The sequence below is a fragment of the Asparagus officinalis genome, unplaced genomic scaffold (assembly GCF_001876935.1).
Source record: "Asparagus officinalis unplaced genomic scaffold, Aspof.V1 AsparagusV1_Un592, whole genome shotgun sequence".
NCBI lineage: Eukaryota > Viridiplantae > Streptophyta > Magnoliopsida > Asparagales > Asparagaceae > Asparagus > Asparagus officinalis.
Window position 1 is genome coordinate 2,201 of NW_017972854.1, and position 15,682 is coordinate 17,882.

The 15,682-nt window shown below is 37.3% G+C and overlaps 1 protein-coding gene across 5 annotated transcripts in view; it reads right to left on the bottom strand.

Annotated features, from left to right (window-relative positions):
* Positions 1-4,865: 4,865 nt before the first annotated feature.
* Positions 4,866-15,682, bottom strand: part of LOC109827970 (uncharacterized WD repeat-containing protein C2A9.03-like) — a 16,512-nt gene continuing 5,695 nt past the window's right edge. For 3 of the 5 annotated variants that reach the window (XM_020394998.1, XM_020394997.1, XM_020394996.1), the window contains 7 exons: positions 11,788-11,874; positions 6,638-6,772; positions 6,392-6,502; positions 6,220-6,311; positions 5,848-5,953; positions 5,667-5,753; positions 4,866-5,585 (listed from right to left, as the gene is read on the bottom strand). In XM_020394998.1, the coding sequence (XP_020250587.1) occupies positions 5,172-5,585; positions 5,667-5,753; positions 5,848-5,953; positions 6,220-6,311; positions 6,392-6,502; positions 6,638-6,772; positions 11,788-11,874 (1,032 nt within the window). In that variant the 3' untranslated portion in view covers positions 4,866-5,171. Of the gene's footprint in view, positions 5,586-5,666; positions 5,754-5,847; positions 5,954-6,219; positions 6,312-6,391; positions 6,503-6,637; positions 6,773-9,841; positions 11,615-11,787; positions 11,875-15,682 lie in introns of those variants that run through there. The other 2 variants (XM_020395000.1, XM_020394999.1) reach the window with 2 other exon arrangements.

Sequence of the window (15,682 nt, forward strand, 5' to 3'; positions counted from 1 at the left end):
GGAGAAAGCAAGTAATTTCGTTATGCAAAGCGGTGCTTACATGAGATGTCACTAGCAGAAATGATTTCTTGAGACAGAGCAAATGAGAATAAACAAAGCAACAAAATGATTGCTCTAGGAAAGAGAGAAATTAGGAGAGAATTTTGAAATATGAAAATACCCTTTTTTTATTTTAGCTCATTTTTTTATTTTTTATTATCAATTTAAAATGGGAAATTTGTGTCTAGGCCCCAAAAAAATAAAGACGCTGTGACCAGGCCCCCCATACTTTTTTTTTGTGTCAAACCCCTTATTACATAAAGCACTTATTTCTAGCCCCTGTTTAAAGTTTCAAGACAGCACAAAGAGAATTTTTTTTCAGAAAGCCAAAATTGCCCTCCTCTCTCTCTCTCCTCTTTTCTCTCTTCTCTCTTCTCAGGCTCAAAGCTCAGCCATCTTGAGAACCCAACTTCAAAACCCTAGTTTTCAGTCCATTAAAGCTCAGTCATCTTCTCGAAGACCAAGTAGTCAAAGCCTTTTTTCTTTTCCTTCTGATGTCACAGGTAGCTAAAGCCGTTGAGAACGTAATCTCTCTATCAATCCCCCAGCATAATCCTCTATCAATTCCCAAGCAGAAGAATCGGTGCCAAAAGGAGGAGCTTCAAGAGCTTGAAGAGTAGAAAGCAGCAATAGATAAACTCGTAGAGACTGGTGTTAAAAGGGAGTTATGGTGTGGTCTTGGATTTATATTAATACAAACAATTGGATTGATGAGACTTACATTTTGAGAGCTCTCATGGGATGTAATGGAGCAGTGGAAAAGCTCATGAAGGCCTACAGTTTTGATCTTAATAGCTTTAATGAGCTCAAGAAGGGTTGTGCTACTTCTTTGGCTTCATTTCCTTCTGAGGGTTGTGCTAGCTTTTTTTGTGATTGCCGTGGAAAAGGGATGCAGGTTGCATTTTGAAGTCATTTGCTTGGTGGAAAAAGAATACTGAAACAAATTACATTACATTGTTAAATCAAATGTCGAAAGAATCATTTTTCAAATAGTGATATTGTTCTTATGGTATGTGTTTTCGTCTCAGTGTTAGGCCTAATTACTATCTGCTTAGAGTTGCTGGAACTGAATTGTTTCTGAGTGAATGTTGCAATTGTAGATGAGAGCAGATGGGTTTTGGTCTCCCGCACTCTCATCGTGGTAAATTTCAAAAACTGTGATGGATTTTTAGATAATTTAACAGATTCAAATGAAAAATTACATGTTTACTTGAATGATTACATTTGTGACCTATGTGCCCTCTACGGCCCAATATTCACCCTCCGGGAGGGCTCCCGTACTCTCATTGTCATCACCAGCGCCGAGCTGGCCCAAGAGGCCCTCATCACCAAAGTGCAAGTAAGTGTGTAATGAGTGTGTACAAACTTCATTGGGGTGATTGTCAATATATTGTTTATATGTCGAAAATCGTTGGTGTAGTATGTTAAAAGCTTTGTTGCTCATTCCTTGGGATGTTTCTGATTAGCATTGTGAATTTGAATGATTGTTGGTTTTTAAATATAAGCGGCTTGATGCAATGATTTGAATGATTGTTGGTTTTTAAATATAAGCGGCTTGATGCAATGAAATTGATGCTGACAGCATTTAGTGTGAGATATTTTATACTATGTAGGATTTGTTGTTTGGCCCTGAAGCTTAAGCACTTTGTGTATGTTCTAGCTTCAAAGGGGGATGTGTTTTATATACTTGTTATATTTTGGACTTGTGAATGGTGAAACGGGATTGGAGATGTTTAAAGTGGATATCCTGTACGAATTTTTGGTGCTTTATCATTTTTCCTGTGCCTTACTTGTCATTCAGATATTGGGTTCATGGATTGTTCATGTTTCATTCCCCAGCTATGGCAATTGATGTTGATCTGTGGTCTTATCATTGAACATACAGTTTGTGAACTACTTTAGAAACACTGACATTGAACATATATGCAATTTAACTACAAGTTGATCTTTACTATGACTTGTATGAATAATTTTAGTTTGGTTGGTCTGCTAATATGAAAATGACATCCACCGGCATTAAGTAGAGCTTATTCATATCATAAAGTGCATTATATGTTAGCTCTCCTCGTAAATTATATCAACTTTCACCATTATATGTTTAACTCTCCTCGTAACATGTTAACTTTCAGCTGAACATGTTAACTTTCATCATAATATGTTAACTTTCATTGTTACATATTAACTTTCATAATAATATGTTAACTTTTAGCTAAAAATGTATATTTGTAGCTTTTACTGTTTTGTGTCTCTCTTATTGTTGGCTTGGTTCATGCCGTTGTGATCTTTGTGTCTCAGTTTGTGTGTGTAAAGTGAGGTGGGACCTGAGCACAGTTGATGATTAGTTTGAGAAGTTAGCAAAATTAACAGAATGTTTTGTTGTAATCTTTATTTGAGTTTCAGCAGCATTCTATAACAGGAAAAGCTAATATTTAACATGTACATTTGACAAGTTAACATCTTCAGTTGCATGTTATCATGTAATAAAGAAGGCTGACATGTAATAGTAAAATTTAACATACTATGCTGAAAGTTAACATGTTCATAAGAAAGTTAACATGTGCAGATGAAAGTTAACATATACTGCTAATAGTTAACATGTTCACATGAACGTTAACATATACACCTGAAAGTTAATATATACAGATGAAAGTTAACATGCTCACGTGAAAGCTAACATGTTCAGGTTAAAGCCAACAAGCTTCATACTTCTTATGCAATGAATCAATTTCTCACACATGATTGAGTACACACCAAATTGTTGATCCTCCAGCATTGTGATTTTAAGCATGTTTAGGATCACAATAGCAAATCACTTACAATATTTTTTCCTTTGTATTTGAGATTTCATAACCAGTTCCCTCAAACATACTTGCATATAAGGTAAATTGTAACCTTAGTGAGTCTCTAATCTAGAAATTAGATATGTACAAAACATACTCTTTCCATCCAAATTGTTCTATTTGAATGAACTTGTACATATTCACATGACAACCACAATTAACATATCACTTTCCATCCAAATTGTTCTATTTGAATGAACTTGTACATATTCACATGACAACCACAATTAACATATCACATACAATCGCAATAAATTACACCAAAATTGACCACTAAATAGACACAATATATTTTATTAATTTTTGATCTAAGTACAGCCAAACCATAAGAACACATAGTATAATCAACTGAACAATGAAACATGACACGTTACAAGCAATTCTGAAGAAACTATACAAGAGTAAAGAGTACAAACAATCCTATTATAAAAATTAACATCTTCTTCCTCTTTTCTTCTGCAAGCTCACTCATTCCCTTCCTCCTCCTCCTCCTCCCAGCTACAGCACACCAAGAGCTTCGCCGCCCCTCATCGAATCAAACAACTTGCAACACTCCTTATAATCCTTCCCCCTCGCGTACAAATCTAACATTACCTTCTAAGAAACCAAGCTCTTCTTAGGCATCGAGTCGAAAAACCCACGAGCAAGTGCAACGTTAGCATCCCTCGCATACTTATCAATCATCGAATTCCTCGTAACGACGTCCCACTTTGGCATAATAGAAAACACCTCCCTCATCTTCTCCATCATTCCCACACTCGTGTATCCCCCTATCATAGTGTTCCAAGAAACCAAATCATTGTCACGCATTTCGTCGAACAACTCCCGTGCACCCTCCACCATCCCATTCTTGACACACCTGTCGATCATCGAGTTCCAAGTAACAATATCAGTCTCCTCAACGAAACCCTCAAACAACTTCCAAGCGCTGCCCAGATGGCCAAAGCAAGCGTACATATGAATCGTCGAGTTCCGAACATACAAATCCTCTTCAAACCCCAGCTTCACGATCTGGGCACGCAACAACATCTCATTTGGAGCAAGACCGAGGTGAGAGAACAGCTTGGCAAGCAGAGGACTTGGGAATTAAGGAGGAAGGAATTAATGACGGTGTTGAAGATGAATGCGTCGGGGTTTGGGAGGAGAGAGAAGAGGAAGGCAGCGAGGAGAGGAGAGGGCAGAGAGAAGGCGAGGTGTTTGATGAAATGTCCGACAATGAATGGATCATGATGGTGGCCGGAGGTGAGGAATTGGGCGAGGACTTGGGAGAGAAGGGGAGGGGAGTGGATGAAGGAGACGAGGGCGTTGATGATCGGCAGAGGGTTTTGTTTTTGTTGAAGAGAGAAGAGAGAAAGAGAAAGAAAGCAAGGGCAATTTTGGGTTTTCAAATTAAGTTGCTTTCTGTGCTGTCTGGGGGATGAAAAAAAGGCTGAAACATTATTACTTTATGTAATAAGGGCTTTGGCATACAAAAAAAAGTATGGAGGGCCTGGTCACATCGCCTTTATTTTTGGGGGGCCTAGACACAATTTTCCCTTTAAAAATTCAAAAAAAACCCTAGGCTTAGAGCACCAAAGCAAACCTCGGAATGGCTTTTGCAACTCATTAAATTCAGTGTGTTTTTCCTTTCTTTTCTTTTTTTTCTTTTGAAATTAACTTTTATTAGTTCAATCTACGAGGAGGTAGAAGAAAAGAGAAAACTCAAACGCAGAGATTCAGTTTAAAGGATCTCCGATCTGCAAGGATCTAGAATTTGATAATCATAATTTCTAAACTCTGGACGTGCAAGTATCATACGTCATATGTGCCTTGCGGACCTGCTATTGTGGGTACGCATATTCAAATTCTAAATGATGCACACTCGACTAAAAAGAACTAAGTAAACATAATATTTTTACAAAGAAAAAAAATTAGATCAAAGGTGCTTCTCCAAGATCCCAAATTAACAAACGCACACGACTCCTGGAAAAGAATGAAGCCAAAAAATGAAAAAAAAAAAAGCAACAACCTCACATCACATACCACCACACATCGCAAGTTACAATTTTTACCAGCCCAAGCACTTTACCAAACTTACACCTGTACAAAAATACACTCCCTAATACTACACACGCAAATATTTTTTCGTTCTTTTTTTTTCTGAAAGCGTTTAAGGTCCTGGCCTTCCCTGAACTAATGAGACTTCCAGATTTTTTTTTTCTTTTTTCTTTTCCCGGGTTCGGGTTTCTTAGGTACATCCTGAGCTTGCACACTATAACAAAAGTTGAAAACGAAAAGAAACAGTACACCTCATCAAAGAAAAGAGTCCGTATACTGATACTGGTGTCTCCTCCTGAACTCTAAAAGGCTCCCATAAGTTCGGTCTGCTATACCGACAAAGAGAGCTTCAGTATCAGGACTGAAACTGATACCCGCAATCTCACCGAAAAGATCAATCTCTTGAGCCTCGCAATAACCAGCCCCAACATCAAATACGTGAACAAAGTCTGCTGGCTCGGCCATGGCCATGAAACGACCATCGGCTGAAAACTTGATTCCACGGATTGCTCCCATCCGTCCCTTGAGGACGGCAAGGGACTCGGATAATTTCCTTATATCCCATAATCTGCAGGTTTTGTCTTGATTCCCTGTAGCCAGTATGTGGCTATCGGGGTGCCAAGCAGAAGAGAAAGAATAGTCCAAATGGCCCTTTAGATTGCCGATCATCTGCAGTTGTTCAGAGAACCAAATAGCTTAAGAAAAAGAAATTGATGCAACAAGAATGGCTCGAGAAGATATTATACTTACTTTTCCCGATTGAGCATCTGCTATTAAACAATCTGTGTTGTCTCCGAGGACAGCAAGAAACTTCCCATCTGGGCTAACTGAGGTACTCTGCGATAAGTTAAGGATATCAGTAAACTACACAGTTATAGATTATATTATGAACTATAGTTACATGTAAACTCGAGGTCACTAGAGTACTCACATTTATGGACCAAGAATAGGAAAGCCGATTGAGCAAGGCAAAGTTGTTGGCATCAAAGATCCTCACATAACAATCATTATTAGCAGTCATCACTCGAAGGGAACCGCTGAAGGGAAAAATTAGTAAGATGTAGACTCAAGGGTAAAAAACAAGGAAAAAATTGCATAACACTCCCCACACCTATACCTTCACTAGCACTTACCACACCTCAACTATTTTTGTAGAAAATCATAATGGAAGGGGGTTATTTGCAATTTATTCTTCTCAAAATGCTAACTCAGGGCTGTTAAGTGCTACTGAAGCTATAGTTGAAGGGGATTCTCCACAATTTACTCTCAAAACAAGTACAGAGAATGACGAATGATTTCTTACTTCCGAGCGCAATAAACATCTACGGCATTGGTGATGGCATTATTCTCATTGGTTACTTTTCCGCAGAACGCGACTCCAGGATTATTTAGGTACTGGCAAAACAGCAGGAGTATGTCAACCCTTATTTTGTAGATAAATCTAAAAAGATAACCACATATGGCCTCTAATCTACCTTATAAATGAGCTCCCCTTGAAAACCACCAGCAACTATCAAGTTATCTTTCACAACCATGGTGCTGATTTGTACTCTAGAAAGTGGGTGGGCACATGAAGATCCATACTTCTGCAAAATAGTGAATTAGGATGATGTTAACCTTCGTAAAGAAAAAGCCCGTTCTCTGATTGTTTTCCCTTTTTTTTAAAAAACATTTCATGTCAGTGTTTGCACACCACCGAATGAAGTAAAAATAATAATCACCTGAGTAGGGACAATTTTCCCAGATACATTTAGCACCTCTTTGCCTCTTCGAAGCAGTGATGACCAGTGCATTACTGAGTAGTTCTCCATCATGTAAACATCATGCTTTGATGTGGCCCACAAGAGATTCCTTAACTGCAAAAACATAAGATGTCAGATATCACTAACAGCTACAATTAAAGAAAAACAAATTATTTACGGAGTTACTCTAACAGACCCTTTTTCGCCAGTAGCTAAGTTTTACTTCAAACCAAAATTATTTAAACGAGTACCATATTTGCACTTCATTGCTATTGAGCACTAACATAATTTCATCAAACATTTCATTGGACACCCTACCTACTGATTAGTTGAACATGCTACTCGTTAACAAACAAACACCACTCTTTCTCTATTTGACTTCCACAATAAAAAACAACATAGTTGTGACCCTTGTTCGAACAATGAATATAATAGTCATCCAACGACACAGTTAATGCCCTCTTGGATTGAACCACATAACAAAATACATCGTGTCTCGAGCTGCTCAAACAGTGCTCGAGGAACATCAGTTAAAAACAATTGAAAACGAAACGAAGAAGTTGGAAAGGGACAAACAAGAGGTCAAAGGGATTCCTCAGATAACACAGTTCATTATATCACTAATTGAAAACTCTCTCATATGACAAACTGGTAAAAATTGGCATGCTCAGTGAACAGTCCTATAAGTTTTACGTGTCAAAACACCTAATGATTAATCGGAAAACCATAAACTGAAACATGTGCTAAGACACCTGATAACAAGAGCATAACCCTGAGATGTCACTTTATCCCTTGAGACTCCCTCATCTTATTGTTAAAACATGTTACCACTGGACTATCGCCTAGTCAAATAGGAAAGAAAGATTTGGCAATTGTAAAATTACACTTCATGGGCTGTCCTCAATCAGCAGACTCTCCCTTGAAGAATGGTGGATAAAACAGAACACAAAATCATAGCAAATCGCTTGTATGGAAGTGATAGGAAGAGTTATGCATTCAGTGTCATATCACCCAGAATTACCAACTTATAAATCACTTTGATATCTAAGCAGGTTTTTCATATTAAATTTTGCACATGAGTAATGACATACAATACTAGAAGTGGTTAATAAGGGAGATTTGCTACAACATGCATGCTATGAAAATAACAACGCCAGAAAGTAACATAAGGCTTCACGAGGACCTAAGAACTAGTGTCGGAAAACATATAAACATTAGCCCTGATATGTTTTTTTTTTAAGTCAATTAAAGGTGCCAGCTCCAGAAAGTGCAGAGCACAGCGAACATCCTGGTATGTTGGTTGTAGAGAAGTCAAAATGACTGTATGATATCCTTATCTAAGGTGCTAAATAAAGCAGGAGATTCCAGAGTTAAACCATTCAGAAAAATAATTTCTGAAAATCAAACCAGAAAATGAGCGAAAGAGCACACTATAGAAACATATTCAACAGGACAACTCATTCCGTTGCATGATTCATGCATCATGTTTCATCTTAAGTTGACTCCTGAAAATGAAGAGATAAAGAACACTTCAGATAGCAATCTCACTTTGTAGTGAGCTAACACAGGTAAGGTGAGATGTAGTTGGAAATAAAACGAGTTCTCTCACAACCATAATTTCCAGTCAATCAGAATAAGATTTAAAGTAAATCTTCATGGGGTAAAATAATAAGAAAAAAGTAAATAAATGCTAGGTAGATGTGGCTGACACTTGAAAAATAATTGTCATCACTAAATGTAAGTTGAAAAAGGCTGTGCTCCTTAAGTACTTAGAAGACAACCAAGAGCAAGTGAGTGAATGTCATTCGGTAATGTTTATCACAAGCCTAAAGATGCAACCTACAGACACAAACGCTCTAATATCTGACCAACAGGACAAGGAACATAATTGCTTCTACTCTCCAAGGCAAACTTGACAAGAATATCACCAATTAGAATCCAGATACCACATAAACCAGAAAGTGAGGCTAACAAGTCCTAACAGCCAAAAATAAAAATAAAAAATAAAGAGGTAAAGGGGAAAGGGAAAATAAGCATTGATATGTAATGACTAAAACCTAAGTTCAAGAGAAACTGACCTCTCTCATTTCCCAAATTATGCAAAATGCATCGATTCCTTTCCTTTCAACTTCAATTCAAGAAATTAAAACCACATACGATATAACATATTCTCCCAATTATAACCTTTCAACTATGTGCAATTTATGGTGACGCCAATCAATATATGAGAGAAATATGCATGAATCATCAATTTGAAATACACCTTAGGTACATGTCCCACTAAAAGAAGATGCTCAATACCCCTAGATGAGCAACAAGTACAAACAGATACTAGCAGCACATCATAGAGTATTTGTGTTTTATCCCCTAACTGGGGAGATTTATGTTAATGATGAGTGTCCATTTCAGAGTCAAATGATGTCAGTAGGGTTACATCTTTGTCCTTAAACACCAAACAGCAAGATTGCTACCAAAAATCAAGTCAGCATGCTCCCTCCATTCAGCACTACTTAAGAGAAGTAAAGAAAAATATCACTATATGAAAATCAAGAGTGGTGAATCTACTACATGAAGGACTAATATTGTATTTCCACAGTCAGTCAATACGTGAAGTTAAGAACCCATAAATCAGAGGTCATAATGTGAATAGGCGTGAAACAATTAAACAATTAAATAGTGAAACAACAGAAGTCATTTGTAAGAAGATATAGTGACATTTCTAATTTTATGACTATATATCAACTATTTAATGAGTATGTCATACAGGAAGAACATCTCTCCATCATGAACTGTAGGCATTCATATTGACAATTGAACTATGATGAGCATCAGATCGGACTAAAAATACAACATTTGCATAAAATTCAAATGCAAAAAAGGGTCATAAAAGAGTACATTACTAGTCTAACCATGTCGTACAACAGCGGCAAGTAATGGAAGCAACAAATTAGTGAATTCTCAGTATCACGCGCTTAATAGTAGCAAATACAATATGACTATGCATTTTCATATCAAAACTAAGAGGGCAAAAAAGAGACAATCTTAAATACGGAAAATAAATTTCATAATATAAATGCTGCAAGAAAATTGTCGGTTAGCCACTCATGATATCTCTGACATTTGAAGAATTATTCAGGCTTTTTCAAACAGAGGCCTCTGAACTACATAAATTTCCCATCATACCATATTGAAAGGCTCCACCTATCCAGCAGCTGCAGAGGAAGTAGTTCCGCCCTGCTTTCTAGTGCCTGACACAAAACATATTATGTGGAAGCACACTCCTAATACCATGAGTAGGTAAGAACAATATCTAAGCAAGCTAACAATCTAAAGAAGATTCAGAAAGAACACTGGCACAAGGTTCAGTATGCTAATTGCCAAATTCTGCTTCCAGGCAACTTGAATAGCAGATTATGCAGCATAAAAGTATTGATAATTACAAATATTTTAATAAGGGTAGACGTGACTATCGATGCTTTCGCACAGTTTTTTAGGTGAAATAATGAAACCTTCTCTAGTACTAACAATAAAAAAAACGATGCAAGTCCACAAATGCTAACCACTTATACAACTACCATAAAGAAATTTCATATAAGATCAAATTATTATTTAGTAGTGAACGAAATCTAAAACTAAATAAATGGAAATTTATCTCCCATGTTACATGATCCGAGAAACAGCATTGAATGAAGATGAGAACCATCAACTGAAGGGGAAGGAAAATATACACAGCCCAATACATTACAAATATACAAGAGATGAAAGTAACATGAACTGATATCTGACTACCAAGACAGAAAGTGAATATATGCAAGTGCAAGGTTCTATGAAGTCATGTAAACTTGAAATGGAAACCAAATGCTTCTAAATTTTGCTCGCAGCTTTTGACTTTTGACGAAAGAACTGGTTGAAGTAAATTCTGAAAGCACAATTGATGACTGCTTTTAACAATAAATTACTTGAGATTATATGCAGAAGAGAAGCGACCTTGAAACATGATGGTACTATGATTTTGCAACACTAAAAAAATTCCTAGAGCAAAGATTAAGGAATGCTGAGCAACTGGCACAGAGACTAAAGCACAAATGTTATATTAGCCTACAAACACGTCTCACGGAAAATCCATTCTTTAAAATTAAACTGCTTAAATAAAAACATTAGTGGTGTAAGCTAAATTGAATGATGCTGATGGTCTATAAGACACCCAATTTTCGTGATGGACACTCTCAATTGTATAGCATCGAAGACATCTACTATCTTGATAGATAGAACCACAACAACTTGATGTCATAATGAAGTCCTTTGATGTCAATAGATGAAATCCTTACCTCCTCTAAAGACAATGGTGATGCTTGAAGATGCAAATGCTGCATTAGTGTCACAGAGCTTATAAAGTCAGAATATATTCCATTAAATTATTAACACACTCATGTAGTCAGAACCTGCAAAACTAATAAGCCTCAACAAATAACAATATATATATATATATATATATTCTAAGAGAGAAACTAAGGAGCCTCAACAAATAACAAAGAAAAAATATTCTAAGAGCAAAAAATTGTTTAAACAGGTAATTTAGACAAATTGAGCTACATAAGCAGACAACAAACAGTAAGTTACCAGCCAAAGAAAATAATACAAAGATAACCTCACATCTTGATAAACTAAGTATGTCCCAACTGAGTGGAATAGTGGACAGATATGGGCCTGTCAATTCTCATTAGCTGCACTAAAACTAAAATCCCACTACAGAGTTGAGATAAATTTTCATATGGATATGTTATTTACTCATTAGGCCCATAATGACAGTTAAAAAAATAAATAAGACAAAAGAAACCAGTCTTACAGTTGGCTGCATCAGTATTGAAACAAACAAAAACTGCTCCTCATACATTGTGTCGCTTATGTTGATTTAAGTCTAGACCATTAAGATCACTTGACAAATTAAGGACAATCTACAGTATGACTATTGATGTTGTGAGATATAATGAAAAGTTACCCAGAATATGAAATTTATGACATATAGTGGAGTAAACTGTTAGACGCTTTGGACTCTTGAATCCCAATATCCATGTTATACAATGACAAGCTACCAGAAAAGAAATTCGAGAAAATGAGTAAATTAGTACCTGAAAATGTACAACGGTTGGCTTAACAAGTCTGGTATTAAACTGAAAGTCATAGAAAGTGCCTCCTGTCTTAACCTCCTGGTATTCCTGTATCAAGAGAGCACAGGCTTTTAACAGGAACTAAAAATAGAACTAATAATAGAACCTCTTGCTATCATTTAATACTCTAGAGCAAAAACTACCATGATCTAAAACAGTTGGAAGTACACTAGGTGCTAAAACATTTTCCAGCATCACCAGCCCAATAACAACGCACAATCCCATTTGATGATCTAATCCTTTCCCATGAAAAGAGGATAGGCTATGGAGTAAAACTTTAAGAAACATGTATGGAAATTTTGACAAATTTTATGACTGGTGGTGCATCTACATCAGCACCAAAATTTCAATATTACATAGTCGTATAAAAGCTGTATAAAGGTTTTTTTTTTCTTTTTCATTTATAACCTCAATCATTTGTAATATATCCAATGAATGGTTATTTTGATAAGGTTTCTGCTGAAGGGTTATTTTCGAGAAAAAATGGTCCAATTTTTGACTTTACTGTTCTCTTCTTTGGTCTTTTGAGATCAACTCACTCCTCTCGGTAGAAGCACGAAATCGAATCAACGGAAGAGAATGTTAGAGAAGATAATTACCAGAGATTTAACATCGATGGAAAAATTCACCAAATTGATTAAAATTCCAAAAGGTTGAGGAGATCGTTCTTGAAGAAAAGAGCAAAGTTAGAGGCGTGACACGTGGGTTTTGAGATAAAGAATGAATATATTTTAATTTTTAAAGGAAAAGATTTTATAAAAATTACCCTATTTTTTTCTCAAAATTTTGAGGGATGGAGGGGCGTAGCCCCACATGGACTGTATATACATCCGCCCCTTGATTTTTCTGTTCTTTTCTTTGGTCTTTTGAGATCAGCTCACTCCTCTCGATCGAAGCCCAAAATAGGAACTGGTGAGGTGGCAGAGAAAAACAAAAAAGGAGTTGGTGAGGTCAGAGGACTGTTAAGATTGAGGTGAGGGAGAGGTGAGAAAGGGTGAGGGAGTATAGAGGTACATGTACTATTGGTGAGGACAAGCAAGGCTGAGGGTGAAGGAGTGATGAGGGAAGTGTTACTGTGAGGTGAGGGATTTGCTGAAATTCATGGGAGAAGATGAAGGCTATAAAGGGCGAAGAGGAGGAAGAAAATTGTAGAAAACGGTGTCGAATTGTTCAATGTATTGAAAAATGTGAAAATTCAGCAGGCCACATGTGTGGTGCGTGCCACACCCAGGTGTGGCAGATTCTGCCATGTTGTTAGGGGTGTGGTGTGTGCCACACCTGGATGTGGCAGACTCGTTTTCAGATTCCCACCCTGTTTTGGATTGGGTTTATTATAAATAGAAACTAACGTTTTTAGGGTTTAGAGAGAGAGAGTTTAAGCAAAGAATTAGTATTGTTTGGATTACTTTGAGAGAGAGATATTGTGAGGGGGTTGAGATCTTTGGTTAAGGTTATATTTGAGAGTTTGTATGAGTTGTAACCCGTTGTAATTCTCCTTTATATAGTGAAATCTCCCCATTCTCTCCTCGTGGACGTAGACAATTGTCGAACCACATATATCTCTGTGTTTGTGTGATTTTGGTCGTTATTTTGGTAAATTACACTCGTGTTTGGTTTTGGTTATTCTCTCATCGTTCGCCGACTCGTTTAGTTTGCGAGCACGTTTCCGCACTGCGCGCGACAGTGGTAACAGGCTCAGATTTTCAGATGTAGGGTTTTACATTGGCTGAAAAAAGATTCATTGTTTGAAGCTTGGGTCTTGAAGATCTAGGCTTCGGTGGAAATAGCGTTGCGGAGTTGCCATTGGAGATCTTACTTTACTTGTGTGGTTAGGAGATCAAGTAGGAATCCTATCTATGATTTAGTTTGGGTAATTTCTCAATTCTATCAAGTACGAATCTTTCTTTACAATTGGAGTTAGTTTGCAATAGAAGAATAAGTTGGTGAAAACAACAAAGCGATGATTAGTACAGTTCAGGTTATACTTCAGAATACAAAGATTAGTATTATGAAGTACGATGGCAAAATCAACTTTGGTTTGTAAATGAGCGACGTACAAGATGCTTTGAATGCTTAAAATTTGGAAGAGACCATCATGGTTCATGAGAGGCCACCAAAATATGATAAGACGACATGGGACAAGATGAATCGAAACACTTGTGAGGTAATTAGATCTTGTTTAGAATAAGAGTTGAAATACGATGTGATTGGTGTGACGTTTGCGATAAAAATATGGGAGATTCTTAACAATAAATACCTTACGAAGAGTGTTAAAAATCGTTTACACATGCTGTAAAGATTGTTCAGATTCCAGATGTCTAGGGGTACCTCACTTGCGGATCATATGAACAACTACACAAAGTCGTTGTCGAACTTGTCGAACGTTGATGAGAAGATAACGGATGAGTACAAGACGATTATTTTGTTAGGCTCCTTACCCGATGAGGAGTATGATACATTCATGCTCATTTCGTTGAACGGTAAATCTTCCACCACATACAGTGAAGTGACTAATGCGTTAACGAATTACGATCTGAGGATGAAGGACAAAGAGACTTTCAGAACTAGTACTTCAAGAGAGGTGTTATCGATGAGAGGAGGGAGTCTCTATCCATGAGGTGGCAATAGAGGCAGGTCAAAGTCTAGAGGCCACTACCAATTACCAAAGAACCAGTGTGCTTTCTGCAAAGAACAAGGACATTGAAAAAGAGATTGCCCGAAGCTCAAAGAGAAGGAGAATAGCAAGAAAAATGGTCTGAAGGCCAATGTGGTGAACATCGCTAGAGGTGATGATTCAGATGATTCCTGCTTTTCTCTATTGATTACCCCAGAAGTGAACAATGCAGATGCATCGGATTGGATACTGAATTCCGGCGCTACTTATCATGTGACTTCCCGGCAAGATTGATTTGCATCGTTCGAGAAACTCGATGGGGGTGTGATGATCATGGGAAATGATCAATCATGTGGTATTTGTGAGAGAGGTACCGTCAAAATTCGGATACACGGTGGAGTTGTTCGTGAGTTGAATGAAGTGAGATTTGTTCCTCAGCTGAAGAAGAATCTTATTTTTGTTAGAGCTTTGAAGGCAAAGGGATTCAATGTGACTTTTGAGAATGCTGTAGCAAAAGTTATTAGGGGATCTTTGATAGTGATGAAGGGAGTCCGCAGTAGAAATCTTTATTATTTGAAGGGGAGCACCGAGATTGACCAGGTAGCTTCAGCTGTTTAGAGGCGGACACGAACAGACTTTGGCACTACAGATTAGGACACATATGTGAAAAATCACTACAAGCTTTGTGCAATCATGGGCTAGTGAAGGGAGCCAAGGGGGTAGATAGAATTCTGTGAGCATTGCGTTCTTAGCAAGAAGACAAAGGTAAAATTCGGGACAGCCGTACACAGGACGATGAGCATCTTGGACTACGTGCACACAGATGTTTGGAATCCCACCAAGACGACATCACTTGGTGGTCGACATTGATTCGTTACATTTGTGGATGACTATTCTAGACGTTGCTGGGTGTACACCATAAAGCATAAAAATGAAGACCTAGAGTTATTTGTGGAGTGAAAGAGGAGATTAGAACTGCAGACTAGGAGAAAGATCCCTTTTAGCAGCTATGTCAAGACGAGAACATAGAAAGACATTTCACAGTTAGTCATACGTCGTAACAAAATAGGATGGTAGAGAGATTGAATCGGTCTTTACTAAAGAAGGTCTGATATTTATTATCGCAGAGTGATTTGGAGAAGATCTTTTGGGCTGAGACACTTTCATATGTGATGTACCTCATTAATAGGCTGTATTCATCTGCGATTGGGGGGAAAACCCTATGAAGATGTGGTCGGAAGA